Here is a 15,508-nt window from a genome sequence, read left to right on the forward strand (position 1 = left end):
TTTTAAAAAGTACTTGAAGTTCCCCAGCTTATTGCTGTGTTCTCTCTGAAGAAACTCAAGCCATAAGAAAAAATAATTTCAGGATTCTAAAATCAACTGCAAAGTGAGTAAACACCTAACAAAAGTCCGTTTACGTTTATTTTCTTTTTCATTTCTTTCATCCTGAAAAAGATCATAATACCAAATTTCAACTAACTTTAATTTCTTTCATCTTGAAAAAGATCATAATACCAAATTTCAACTAAGATATTCTACAATGTATCAGTTTGTTTTTAAAATTATTCTTTTGGTGTTATGCATTAACTGAGAAACCTACTAGCAACTTTGAGTTTTTTTCAGACAATGTATATGTGTGTGCACTAAGATATTACATTTTTGTCCTATTCAGACAAGTAATTTAGTTGTATGAATACGTGAACTATTATGATGATGTCTGTAAGACTCTGTGTGGAAACATGTTTTTATTTGCAGCAAAAAGTAGAAACACTGTGAAAAGAATTATCTGATGTGCAAAGCTACTGTATTAGCATATTAATTTGGTTTTTTCCTCCTGAAAGTCATTATCTGAAGAATAACAAATAATTTAAAAAAAAGGGCAACTAACAAGTGAAACTTAGTGTTAGAAGCCGTGTGACTGAGTATAATTTGTGTGTTCAGTTTTAGGTTTCATAAAAGAAATGCAAAAAAGATGTTCATACATTTCTTTTGTTATAGATACTTGCCATAAAACTGACTGGCCTAAGCTGTTAAAATCAAAAGTACCACACATTTATACAACAAAATATTTTTCTGATTTAAGCCTACATATACAAAAAAGTCAGAATTTAAATACAATTCATCTAAAGATGTTTTCTTATATTAAACAGGATTTTTTTTATCTTTACTTGTTTTATCTGTGATATGCCATTACCTTGGTACTCACTTCCCCTGACTTAATCCAAAAGGCCATGAAAATCAACCCTGATCCAATTCAGCAAGCTTTCTTACTTAAATTTTTAATGAGTAAAATGTTTTTCTGCCAAACTTTCTTCCCCATATAATTCCTTTGCTTGAATTACCAGGTATTTTATCAAGCTATACTGACCTGTTCTTTAATTCTGCAGGCAAGAGTGCCCTCTAAACCACAGACATGTCAAACTTCTGTGCAATTATAAGTGGATACGTGTTGACTTTTCCAATTAAATTAAAATGTATATTTTAAAACATTACAAAAAACACCTGCTAGGAGAAAAGGGGAAAGAGTTTATGTAAAAACTGATGACTTTAATTTCTTTTTAAGATTTTCCAAATCTCGCAGATTTGCAGTTTTGAAGACTGATGCTGGTATTATTGCTTTTTCCTACCTAACGTGTCATTTCCACCACTATCAGCTAGATTAAAAACCTCACACGATTAAAACGTCACAGATTAAAAACATGGTCAACATTTACCTCTGCCTTCCCATTAGAACTGAGAGAAGGAGAGTTAAATGTTCGACACATTTTGTACCACTCACCATGACTGATATCAGGAAAGATCCATGCCAACTGAACAAGGAATAACAGATATCCAAGCACGCAACATTTAATTTCTCATTAAAAGATCAGGAAAATGTTTTCTTTTTGCTCTGAGATAATAATTAGTGAATTATGCATCATATGATTTTACATACACTTCATTGACTCCTATTCTTTTTTTTTTTAAAGCTGTATGTGTCAACCAGAAAGAAAAGTAATTCTTTTCACTCTGCCCAGGCATTCTTCTTCATTATTTTTGACAAATGTAAGTTGGTCTTCTTAGACTTTTGAAATGTAACCATTTCTATCAGATCTGTGGGTGATAACAAAGATTTATAATGCTTCATGTAACAGGTTAGAGCATCACTGAAGGGTAATAATAAATGTTAGAAGAAACAGTCATTTAAGGATATATTGAGAAAATGTCAACATTATTATGCCAGCCACACCACAATCGCATTCACTTTCTTGTGTTAAAATGTAGGAAACCTACCTTTTGAATCATATTTTTTATTATCTATGAATTCTGAGAGTTTGTTTGCAATTATCTTTCAGAATTATTCATTTGTAAGAGTGAAAATGTTGTAGTGCTATAAGAATTGTGAGATGAAAACAGAAAAAGGATAGTATTTGATTTGTAAACTTATAATCACTTACCTTCTCTGCTGATTGGGCTGTACCAAAAAAGATTGGAATAAAAGCTAACCAAATTATGCAGGTTGTGTACATAGTAAATCCAATGGGTTTTGCTTCATTGAAGGTCTCTGGAACCCCTCTTGTTTTAATAGCATAAACAGTGCATGTGACCATCAAGAGAATACTGTATCCAAGAGAACAAATGAGAGAAAGATCTGAAATGTCACATTTGAGAACGCCCCTTGCATTTTCTGGTTCAAGTGTCCTCTGCTCTCCATAGTCTACGATGGTATGTGGTGGATCGATAGCAAACCAGATGAAGACTCCAATAAGCTGCATGGATATGAGGCTGAAAGTGATCACCAGCTGGGAAGCTGGACTAATAAATTTGGGAGCTGTGACAGATTTTTTACCTTGTTCAAATATTCTGTGAATCCTGTTTGTTTTGGTAAGCAAGGCAGCATAGCTGAAACACATGCCAAGTCCTAAAAAGATCCTTCGAAACGAGCAGACCACTGTGTCAGGAGTTGCAATCATTAAAAAAGTAATGGAGTAACAGAGAAAAATCCCAGTCAAGAGCACATAACTGAGCTCCCGTCCAGAGGCCCTGACAATCGGTGTGTCATTGTACCGGACAAATGTCACAATCACAAAGGTGGTGGCAATTATACCGAGAATAGCTATGAAGACGGGCACTATGGCCCAAGGAGAATGCCACTCCAGCTTGATTATAGGGATAAGCTGGCAATCCGTACGGTTGGCATTTGGCCTCTTATTAATGGGGCACAGTTCACAGTTGAATTCGTCCACCTGGTAATGGTACCCCTCACAGCGCTCGCAGTGCCAGCAGCAGGGCACTCCCTTCACCGTTTTCTTTCTTTCCCCGGCTTTACAGGGCAGGCTGCAGACAGATGCTGGATGAGTGTGTTCTCTGTTAGCCCACTGCATGTCTTCTACCTGTGGGTATAAAAAATTAATGAGCCTTCTATTTTTCCCCATTTATAATATCCTAATCCTGGCCACAGGTTTGTCATAAATCACTACATGCTGACAGTACAAATACAGTTTACCATAATAAGAAACCTGTTCCTTTCCCTTGTATTGACTTTATAAAAGTGTTAAATGATTGTGTCCAATAAATCATTCATGCCACAAGCTTGATGAGTGTCATTAGTTTCTATTTACCTCTTTACTGCTGACCAAATTGACGTCTGTAAAGATATTTATTGACTCTAGGTTAGTTTAAAAGCAAAAAGCCCTCTACACAGTGCTTTAAAAGTTAATCGCATGCAAATATAAATATACCAGTAGTTCTCAAACACTTAATTACAAAATAAAGCTATGCGAGTTTCAGATAAGTTTCAGGTACAGTAAAGAAAAAGATTAAAATCTCCTTGATTCATCTCTGGCAGAAAAAAAGAGTGCCAGAAAAAAGATCCACAAATGTGGATATTTTATACTTTTCTGATTTCCAAGTCTTGAAATACAGGAGTGGTTTGTTTACATTTCTAGAAGGTAAAAATGAGTATATACTGCTTTCTGAATAATAATGGAAAAAGTCGTCATGGCTACTACTTTAGTCGTCCTGATTTCAAAAGTCCAAGGATCTTTTTGTAGTATAGAACAGATGCACACAATGCAATCTTGTTTTGGAAATCCCAGATTTCTCCACAGCCGCACATTAACAAAGTATACTTTTTTCATCCACTTATCTATTCTTCCTGCATGCCCTCCAAATAAAATCTAAATAGGAAACTCATGGATTTAAAGCATCTCCTGTTTAAAATTATTGTCCAGTTTGGTCCCAGCTCTCCTTAGCCCACCCTTAGTAAAACCACGTTCTGCCAGAGGTCACACTGAGTAAACCAGAACAGTGTGTGGAGCAAAGAGCTACTCGTAGGCACCAGAATGACTCTGAGTTGCTCTCATGCTCCACCTTTCATGCCTTTATTAGGTGGTAAGCACTTAAGGACAAAGGACTTGCCTTGTTCTTGACTATTAAGTACTTAACACGATTCATTTGGAGGCTTTATTTATAAGTGGAACAGCAGTAAAAATGTTTTCAGTTTCTTCTGGAGGAGGACAGAATGAGGACAAATTATCAAGAGGGATAATTTTGGCCTTAACAGTTTACTTTTCCAGCAATTTTTCAACGGATTTGAGAGAAAATCACAATGTAACATTGCTGGCCTCATTTGCCTTCCTCAGAGCGCCGGAGCACCAGTTGCAGCACCATGCAGGGTGAATAAAGCAGCAGCAAGCATCCAGGCTCTTTGTCTGCTTTGTCCACTCTTCTGCACAGTGTAGGACTTTGCTCTTATTTGCCACTCAAAAGGGCATAAAAGGGACCACACAGTAACAAGGAGACAAGAAACTTGCTCATACAACCAGCTCTGTCAATCCCCAGAGTCACTTAAGGACTTCAGTGGGGTTTGGATCAGTCCTGAACCTAGAGAAGGTAACCGTATTTTGTATCAAGGACTGTGATAATTACACAAAATGTGGCATCTGGCGACTACCTAAAAGGAAACTGTTTAAGTAATGAGCTTCCTAAAAAACATAAGAGTAACCCAGTTGCATGAAACAGCTTTGATAGATCCCTAGCAGAGCACTTGACACTCTAAGAAAATATTCTCCTCTGCTACAATCTTCTGATTTTAATCTCTGAAATTCTCAAAGCCTGCATAACCCCTACTGTTTCATTTACTAGACAAGAGAGAAAACATGTTATGATGAAATCAGTGTGATAGCAAAGACATATTCTCCTTCACAGTGTTGTTAGGAGAATAAATACATCAAAGCTTGTGATTTAGTCAGACTATGATAATGGGGGCAACAGGAGGCCATGGTCATTAATCCAGATCTCTGGATAAGTTTGGGATGACTAAAAAAAGAACAGTACTGCATATTTGACAGATTATAGCACACAATACAGAATCACCAGGAGAGTACACAACACCTGATCCAGTATAAACTTAGAATGGCATGGACAGGCAATATCTAATCTGGCAGAAAGCCTGATAGGATAAAGCTAAGGTGTCCAATTTTTTAAAGACATTTGAACTAGCAAAGTGAGTTTATACCAGATCAGCATTTAATACCATGAGGCTACAGTGTTTGTTATCTGGCATTAAGCATCCTAAAGCCGCATTTACTATATTGTGAGTCCACGGCTTAGATAGGTACACAGAATTCCTTTGTGTCTTTCAGAGTTTCTACCTTAATAAAAGAAAACAGAAAAAATATCATTTTACTGTACAGCTACTTATGATTTCACATACTTTTGTCTTGACGGTGCTTTAATTGACTAAAAACATGTTTAGAAACTTCCTGGTTAGCAATATATGAGAGTGCCTCAGGTTACGCATCCCATTGGCACAACTGACAATAAATTCCTATTTCTGAAGGTCACTGGTAAAGATTCATATTATGTTGTTCGTTCTAGTACATCTGACACATAAACTACAGAAGATATAATTTCCAGCATGGCAATATAGGGTAATGAGTTGGGTTTTTTTTTAATTAATTATGAATATAAGGACTATTAGCTGTTAGTGATGGAACGAGTCAAACAAGAATGGGCTTTTATAGCATAAAAAAATTCTAAATCAATGTAGAGAATAACCAGAATGAATGGCTGGTGCAGGTGCATCTTACAAGGTATACAAGTTATGCTTTACAATCTGTCTTGTCTGGATTACTTTTTTTAAGCAAAACACACAGTCATCTTTAGGTTGACCTACATTTCTGAAAAAGCTCTTAACAAAAATATTAGGAGTTCTTGCTCATGTGTTTTTTATTTCATTTTTTATCTAAACAAGGAAGAGAAGATATATTCCCAAGAAATGTTGGCCAGTGTTTGAAATTGAAGATCCTTTTTAAGATACTTGCACATCTGAGAAAATTCTGGCATTGTAGGATTTTTACTCTGGAGGTGGGTGCAAAGATGGGATTCCCCCATGAATCCAACCATCCTGACAACTCAGTTCATAGCTACATTAACAAGCAATGTGGCACAGTGAGAGCCGATCTGTGGAGCAAAGATGTTGGCTCTAAAGACTTGATGTTCACTTTGGTCAGCATTTGAAATTAGAGTCTGGGAAGGAAGGTAATATTGAACTATTTTTGACATAGTTCAATTGACTGAACACCCAGTAATGATTAAAGAAGATTAGATGTCCTTCTGGAAACCATCTTCTCTCTTCGTTTCAGCCAAAAGCAATCCAGTTCACATAGCCTGAGACCCACTCCACAATGAGCAAGTGTGGTAAGTGGGAATAATTAGCAGATTCATTTCAAAAGCAGACTCTTGATTGAAACCGAAATCCTAATGTGTATACCCCCTAAGATTGCAATTTAGACACTACTGTAATAGAGGCAGAGTAAAGGGCAGAAGAAACTATACCTCGGAGTGAGCACTGCTTTCATTGCATCCGAACAGATCTGCTAAGAGTTTCTGTATATGCAGCAATTAAAGACTGAAAAGTCATGCTGGTTCATTCCCAGCTATCCATAACCTGCAGCAGTCTTTGCCTGTAATGTATTTTTGAGCTATTATTTTGCATAGTATAAGTGTGATAAAGAAATCCACTACAAGACATAATTACAGCAATGGTCTTAAAGCTCTATCAGTTTTTTCAGTCATTGAAAGTCTGTACCAAAAGAGCTGGCTTCTCAAACCCCTGCAGAAGATTCACCCGTGTCATTATTTTTCTATCCTTCGGTTATAGTACTATTGATCCCACTTCTTCTCTGAGATTAACTTTAGACAATAAATGATAGTAGAAACTGTTAAGAAACAAGAACGTGAAGGAAGATCATTTGGGAACAGAGACCCAGGGACATTGTATAATTTTCAGAACTGCTGAAAACCTGTAGTAGTCATAAACTTTGAAGGGAGTTGCTGGATTCTCAGCCTCTTTTGAAAATTTTTTTTTTTTACTGTAGACATAAACATTTAGCAGTGGAACTTCCAAAAGTGCCAAGGGGAACTTGTTCAATCCAGCTAATTAATTAGATGGGACTTAAGTGCCTTATCTGTTTAAGTACTTTTGAAAATCCCACTATGCTTCCACCTTCAGTTTTCACAATCTAAATACTTGGGAAAACCTGCCCCAAAGTGATCTAGAAGTTCAAATGTTACAAAACTGACTTCAGGGGAGCTTAACTTTAGGCACATATTTTAAACATGATTCTCATGGGGGAAAGGAGCTGACAAAGCCAACAAAGCCAGGCAAAAGACAGACAGAAATTAAGGTGTTTTTCTACATTGGAAAAAAAAGAAAAAGTTCCCCATCTCTTCAGCCCTTACTGATCAACATATCTGGGTCTGCGGCACTCTTTATACTGCTCAGACCTTGCTAAGGCTGGGTGAGTCTCACATTATTAAGTAGCCTTAGGTAAACATAGTTTCTAGAAGACTTATTTTGTCACCTTCATTTTCATGCGACATCTTCTAGCTGCTGTTCACTACAGGATGATACATGACAAGGCAAAGTTCATTACTAAATAGATCTGAATTCATCGTCTAGGTCAGATGGACTGGAATACCCTAGCTATGTATCTATTATTAATAATAATTTAAACATTATTATTAATTTTATTTGTGTACATTCTCTGAATTTGGAAAGTGTCTGATAGATTGATGTGCTATCATGAAGTACCTCACATTTCCCTAAGATGAGGTTCCATTTTTTACTATTCCAATACTTACCGGAAAACATCAGAAAGAGTATGACAGCACGTCTGTAAGACATGTATTCATTTTCTATGAAATGCATCATGATACACAAAGAGAATGGCTTCATTACTATTTAAATAGACATAAAAATCATCTCTAGATGAGGTAACTGCCTGATGGAGCTGCAATTTGCTTTAATTTGCAGCTCTAAGATTCACAGTTCACTAAACCATTAAAATACAGACAAAATGCCATTTCATATCAAAACCAAGTAAACACCTCTATCCTTCATAAACATTACAAATACAATTTCCTCTAATATCTAATAATAAAACTAAAAATTAATGATGTGAGAACTGGGCTAAAACAAGATGAGATTTACATGACACAGTAGAAGTAGCACATTCACATTCCTGGCATCTATGTTCTTCCAATAATTAAGCAACTCATTCATTTAGCAATGCCCTCAGCAACCAGAGGAGACTGATCAAAAATGCTGTTAATAGGTCACATATAATTTCTGAACCATTTATGTGTGCAAAACCACTCTGTTTTCCATTCTTAATGATCATGGAAAAATTTAGCACTTACTCACATAATTCAGCAACCAGTGACAATATAAAGACATTTGGACAGCCTTCAGAAAGTTTATATCAAGGACATTGGTGGATAATATTTTGATGTTTCTGAGTATGTTATATTAGCACATGCAGGAATTTTAATTTTTGAAATTTTATCTTCGAGCTAGTTATTTATTAAAAATAATGAAAAATACATTTAAGGATATTATTGTAATGAGTAGAATTATACAAGGTCTGGAAACAGGAATGCAAGTAGTGTATTCTACCAGACTTGTGGAAGCAGGCAAACTTCTTATTCTGTAGTCAGTTCGCCAAGACTTGCAGAAGCATCAAGGCTGTCACATATAAATTCATACAACTTTTAATAGATATTCAGATCCTTAGTTATAAAAAGACAAAGAACTGAAATACCACCTCCAGCTGTCACTAAGAGTTGTTCTTATTTTTGTCTCTAGTTCCTGGAAGTATTTCTTTTCTGACAAAAATCTTCATCAGAAGAGCATAGCAAATGAATGAATTAAGGCAATTTAGTCTAATATTTAGCTTTTTCAATTGTCTAATGCACCTATTCTCACAGTAAAAGTTCAAGTCTCTAATGTACCTTGTCCAATCAAGTCATCTGAACCATCAAAAACCAAAATTAAACTGAAACTGGTTCAACTAAAGAGGATTCATTAGGAGCCTAAATATAATGATCATTACATTCACTCTGCCAGACAGATTATATCCCTCTAGAGAAAAGCTGGGTATACTTACAGACTAAACTTACAAATATTTAAGCAAGCATGTGCAGAAGGGAAATAAGTCAAGGACAAAAAAAATACAGTTTTAAATTAAAAAAAAAAAAAAGAAACAAAAATCCCCCATAATGAATCCAGATTGTCAATGGCAGTATAAAATCACTATCATTACCAAATTTGCCATAATTGCTGTAAATTATTTACATACACCCCATACAGATGTTTTCCTAAAAACTGAGATGTCATTTTCTGGAATTTCAGGCCCAGACATTCCTAGGTGTTTACAAAGAACATGGGATCATGTCTTTGGTTTTACCACATACTGGTTGAAAATTAATGCAGTTGACTATCAGTTTGAAGAGGAGTCTGAGAAGCTTGACAGATGCAATGACCATTAAAGGGCCAGTCTGAAATACTACAAGGAAAATAATTTTTTTTCTTTTTCTTGAGGAATAGAAGCACAGGTTGTTGTTACAACTCAGATGGAAGCTGATTTCTCCTAACTGTGAATCCACCTGCCCTAGGCATGTCATCTATCATCTCGATCTCACAGCTCCCCTAAAGGAAAAACAGACCGTTAAATTTACCATCATTTAAATTTCAATACCTATTTACATGCATGTATGCTTAATTATTTATATCCACGTATAATTTAAAATGTCCCGGACTACAGGAAGGAAGGAGATATTTATATTATTTGAAAGAAGTTCTACAGAACAGTTAAAGAACTTTGGTCTTTAAGCTTAGAATTGCCCTATACAGCCCTGATACAGTCTGACTTTCTCAGTGACATTCAGCAAAATATCTAACCTGCTTGAATCTCAACTTTGCAAATGGCTGGAGGGAAGATGTCGTGCAAACAAGAGTGGTGGAGGCACTTAAGTAAGTTTAAAATGTGGGGAAGAAGTTTAAGTAGGGATATAACTGATCTCTGTCTCTCATGTCTGGAAGGTTTTTTGCCCACCAAGTACTTTATATTTTAGAAAGCTTGATTAAAAATTTTTTAAAGTGAGCAATATTTTTCCATAGAATTAATACCAGAAACATCATAACAATCCTGTGCTTCCTCAGCCTGTCAAAATCTTTCTTGTCATTTCCCATTTCCCAGTACTACAATATCTCAAATCTCTGGAACTACTAAAGCTAAGAGAATGTATTTTTAATGTTCTGGCCATATTAACAAGTCATTCTCAGGGCAAAATAATTAAAGGGAAGAATCCTCTGAGGTAATGCATAGAAACAGAAAAGAACAGTGTAAACAAATATAAAGATTTTTATGTTCATAAACAGAAAGGGTTTAATACTAGCCTTGCTTTGTCGATGGAAGTACGTTATTTAACGTGCTGATGAAGTAATTTTACCTCAAAGAAGCCAGACCTACTAGTTAAGTCATATAATTCCTGACTGCTGAATACTTACATAGAGGAGCATACTGTGGAAACCTTAAACAGGGAATCATCATCTACATGTACCATAATCTACAAAGAGTGTTTATTAGTGCTATACAGACTTAAAACCACAGTCTTAAAATGCTAGCCTTTGAATGGTTTGGGATCTGCTTATTTTACTTTTTTTTACTTCTACTTTTCTCTGCCTGTGGTTTGTTGGTACAGATGGGCTGCAGAAGTGCTGACCCCAAAAGACCCTTGGTACAAGGGTAGAAGGAGCTGCAATATATTCCCTTCTTCAATTTGTGAACGAGCAAACTTATTAATGTGCATGGAATACCTGCAAAACAACATTTTATTCTCAAGAAGACTAGCACAAAGTGCAGAGATTAGCAGCTACTCTTACTGCACTCTGTAACTATCAGATGGAATTTTAAAGCAATCTAGTAGGCACTTCTATTCAATATAAGCAAGATTTTTTTCCTTTCTTGGAAGCATGATTCACAATTCATTTTTAAGCTTTATTTAACAAATGAGACCAACAAAACAAAACAAACAAACAACCCACCACAATTGTTTACTTAATAATTTTATGATGCAGAAATATCCTATACAAGATGACATCAGCAGACTTCAGTTTTTTGGAAGTGCTTTGTATGGTCTATTGTCTATATTTTGAAAATATATTATTACTATCAATGGAGCAGACTGCAAATCAGGTTTCCAAAGTTATTCTTTACACAGACCATTTTCACATAGGCAATCTCTATCACATATCCTTACCTAAAGGCCCTCACTGCCCTTACATGTACCTGACATGCACTTGGAGAGGTTTTAATGAGCATATACATATAACTTATGATGTACACACAGGGACTGAAGTCATTATATGCTACCAAAAGCAGATTGTACTATAACTTTGCTTATAATTAAACATGTTAAAATAAAAAAACCTGTCAGATTCAGATTTTTCTTTACGAAAATGCTGTTTTGGGAGGAAACCTTCTACCGTCGCCCTTTTTTGTCAAATGATAGGTTTTGATCGGCTCTAGTACTAAGCCCATTTAAACCATAAGGTTTGGAAGTACTTTTTTCTTCCTGCAGTTGATCATGCAGAAATAGCCTGCAAGCATACTTCAAAAAATTTAGTGCTTTGAGAAAGTGCTTTGAGTTCTGGCAAAGAATTTTTTAACATCACTTTCCTTGTGCCTGGAGAATAATCTCAGTTCTGCCCAAGGTCCATGCCATCACTAGTTTAACAGGCTAGTTGCATTTCTTTAAGAAGCTTTTAATATCCATAACAAACATGCTCCCTCCCAAATCTGTTGCTTTTATTTACAGTTACTTAAGTTAAAGTTTGAGTTGGCCTGTTCCAAGTCCAGTACTCCATAGTTACTCTATTTCTCTCCAGTCTGTCAGATGTCTTTCATTCCCAGTGGTGTTCAGATTCCTCCCCACCTCACAGCTCGGAGTAAACAGAAGGAACAGAAGGAACACAAGGGCCTAATCACAACTCCCATTTGACTTTAAAGGAATCTTACATGGATTCTTTTTTTCTTTAATTTTAAGGATAATTCGTTGAATAAATCCCACCATTTAATTAAAAAAAGTAGTCACCATTACATGCTTTTAATAATTCTTCTGGTTTAAAGGTGAGTTTCTTTATCAAAACAAAGAGCGTGGAAATTCTGTCCCCAAGCACCCACACGATGGCCTGCAAAAACACTGTACTACGTACTGGGCTAGACCTTCAGGAGATTTATATCAGTCCATATTTAATATTATTTCACATATTTGATACTAGTTAAAGACATTATCTATCACCTTTTTTCTTATCTGTAATATTTTGTTATTTTAGAACTAGAAATTAACCAATATCAAAAGCCTCACTTCAGTATGAAAAAAGTTGTTGATGGTTTTGTTTTAGTTTTGATCCCGTCCCATTGTTTTTAAATTGTTTAATCTATTTCCTATTTCTTGGTCAGTGCAAAAGATGTTGTGCATATGAGACTGAAGAATGAGTGCCTCTAAATTCCAACCTGCACAACCTTTCCTACAAAATAACACACAAACAATATATTATTTTTATTCCCACACTGCTCACAGACCAAGACCTCAATTGCACTAAGGGCTATACAAATCTGCAAGAAAAAATGATGGTCTCAATCTTAAAAAATTCACAGTCAAACCATAAAAGAAAGCAGAGGATCATCAGAATACAGAAAATAACATCCTAAAAACAATAAGGCAACACTGATCAGCTTCGCAGTCAGCAGCCTTAGCACACCTCCAAACAGATACTTTTTGAGGAAATTGTAGCAAAAAGATTTTTAATGAGGGAACTGAAAGAAGAGCAGGGCAATTTTGCATATATTTCCTGAGCTTTCCATCCAAGCGTGAGCGGCAGCAAGACAGAAAGCACAAAGGCAATAACTTCATCACTGACCTCTCAAAGAATAATAGAAAACAGAGCTGGAATATCCTGTGATCCTGTGCTTCTCAGCCTCCAAGGAGTGTTTCAGCAAAGTGAAGCACTTAAAATTTTGAGCAAAGTTGTCTTCACCTCAGCAACCTTGTACCTTAATTGACTATGACAGAGGAACAGACAAACTCGGTTGAAATACAGGGATCGAGTTTATTTCCCTGTCTCAAGAAAAGAGGCACTGTACCTAAACCATTCCTGACATTATTTGTCCAACCTGGTTTTAGGAAAAAAAGCTGTTAATTTGTCTGGTACATTCTACCCTGAAGCACTGCAAAATCCTAAACGTTGAGATGTATGTTTTGACATTACTTTAAGGTGGGTTTCCACTGTAATAGCTCATATCTTCTTTGCCAGCTCCTCTTAGTGAACCGTCAGATCTTTCCTCGATACTAATTTTGAATTTTCAGCACTACATAAACAAAAGAAAATCACACTGGCCCTTTAAACACATTTTCAGCCAGGTAACAAAATCACATATAAAAAGTCTGAAAGTCTGAACTAGTTCAGAACTGGCAGAAAACAGACTGTGTTTTATACCGAGATTTTCAGCAGCAGGGGAAGAGCTCTCTTTGCCAAGTCTATGCTGCTGCTTAGAATGAAGAGTCAATAATTAAATTGAAAATTCTGTGGAGAGACTTAGTGATCTGGCAGGCAAAAAACAAGCATGTGGAAGAAGTTTAAGCTAGAGAAAATACCACACAGCACATCTAGTCAGAAAAAGAGGGAAAAAAATCTTTGTTACTGAGGGAAGAAAGATGACCGTGTTCAAAACAAGAGTACTTCAGGGAGTCGCGAGTTTTCATATGGACCGAACATATTGACATTTATTCTACAATATTTAAAGAACTGAGGAGGTAGAACTTGCAAATAGGAAACTAGTGCTTGTGCTTCGAAAAGGGGGAAAAGCAGCAGCCAAGGAATTATCAGTCATTCAGTTTAACTTGAATTCCCAGAAACATCCTGAAAGAACTAAACATACACATTTAAAAAACACAGAGAAAACAAAGTAACAGCCAAAAGGGATCTGTCAACAATGAGCTGTCACGTTTCCTTCAGTGAGAGGGTAACAGGCACTGTGGATGAGAGGCAAGCAGCTAGGTGCCATTTATCTTAACATTAGAAAGATTTTTGACACCGTCTCAAATTACACTCTCAGTCATAAGCAACCTATTGAAACAGATCTAGCCCCTTAGGGCTAGGTGCAAATTATATCAGAAAGCAGTGGGAAGATAAAATTTGTCATTGATTCACTGTCAGAATGGAAGGGATGGTACAGGGTGGGGCCTGGAAAGGTCTATTCTTAGTCTGCTATTATTCAATATTTAAAATAAACACTCAATGCAGTTTGGATGATAGAATAGAGTATATAGTGATCAAATTTGGGCAATAACACGGGAAAAGGCTGAAGCTATGCTGAAGGTCAGGACAGTTATTCCAAATAGTACTGCAGAGAGTGAAAAAAAGGAGCATGCAGTTTAACATGGACAACTAACAGGTAGCACATTGTGGGTCAGGAAGGACAGAGAGATAGCAGCTTTCCAGAAAAAAAAAAAAATCAGGGCTCTAGTGGATTATTATACGTTGAACAAACGTCATACTGTTACAAAAGGGGCAAATGTCATCCTGAGAAATGCAGATAGATAAAATGATCTTTCCCCTCCACTCTGCAGTCATGAATACACGAAATGATGTTTCTCCTACACTCTGCACGAGTGAGACTTCAGCCAGAGCACTTCGTGAAGGCTGGATCATTGTGTTTCAGTGTGAAGCAGAATCAAATGGGGAGGCCAGAGGAAATCAGCAAAGATCAGAAGTGTGTCTGGAAAACATGATCTATGTGACTAAGTTGAACCAATTCAGGTCGTATAGCTTGAAGAAATAACACAGCCTAGGGCGTAAAAAAACAGTCTTTGAATACATGAAAAGGATGAGGATGTGTTCAATGTATACTGAATAAAATAAAAAATAACAGGTTTAAATTATTGCAATGAGGAGTAAAGTCAGGTATTTATAAGACACTTCAGAGTGATAAGGGTAGTTAAAAAATGGAAGAGAATGCCTTCAGAGGCTGTAAAGTCTTCATCCTTGGAGTAACATAAGTATAAAAGATGCTAACTTTACAGAAGGGCTAGGTAGTCTCTTGAGATCCCTTTAGCTGTCTTCTATAGTGCTAGGGCAGATTTCAAGTATTAAATATTTTTAACACAAATAAAAAAATAAGATCATAACTAGGCCATATAAACAGAAAAAATTAAATGTATTTTCATGACAGCTAAATTCTTTAGACAACTTTTTGAGATTTTACAGAATACCTGTTTAAGAAAGCAATATTTAATAAGAATAAAGTTAATAAGAAATGCTGATGATCATACTTTTCCTACTTCTTGGCTAATTAATGATGCATTTAAAATATTGTTACGGGTAGAGCTGCTGCATTGCTTTTGGTTAAGGGAAAATGCTTCCTTGAGAAATGGTAGGGGAAGGAGGTCTAAGGAAAAGAAA

At 36.0% G+C, this 15,508-nt stretch overlaps 1 protein-coding gene across 1 annotated transcript in view; it reads right to left on the reverse strand.

Moving 5' to 3' along the window:
- Positions 1 to 1,430: 1,430 nt before the first annotated feature.
- The window catches only part of LOC104625005 (metabotropic glutamate receptor 8-like), a gene marked incomplete at its 3' end in the record, with an annotated part of 25,740 nt that continues 11,662 nt past the window's right edge, over positions 1,431 to 15,508 (reverse strand). The window contains exons 3-4 of the mRNA XM_010292523.1: positions 2,154 to 3,089; positions 1,431 to 1,526 (exon numbers count right to left, since the gene is read on the reverse strand). Of these exons, the coding sequence (XP_010290825.1) occupies positions 1,431 to 1,526; positions 2,154 to 3,089 (1,032 nt within the window). The remainder of the gene's footprint in view (positions 1,527 to 2,153; positions 3,090 to 15,508) is intronic.

This window comes from Phaethon lepturus, unplaced genomic scaffold, assembly GCF_000687285.1.
Source record: "Phaethon lepturus isolate BGI_N335 unplaced genomic scaffold, ASM68728v1 scaffold178, whole genome shotgun sequence".
Taxonomy (NCBI): domain Eukaryota; kingdom Metazoa; phylum Chordata; class Aves; order Phaethontiformes; family Phaethontidae; genus Phaethon; species Phaethon lepturus.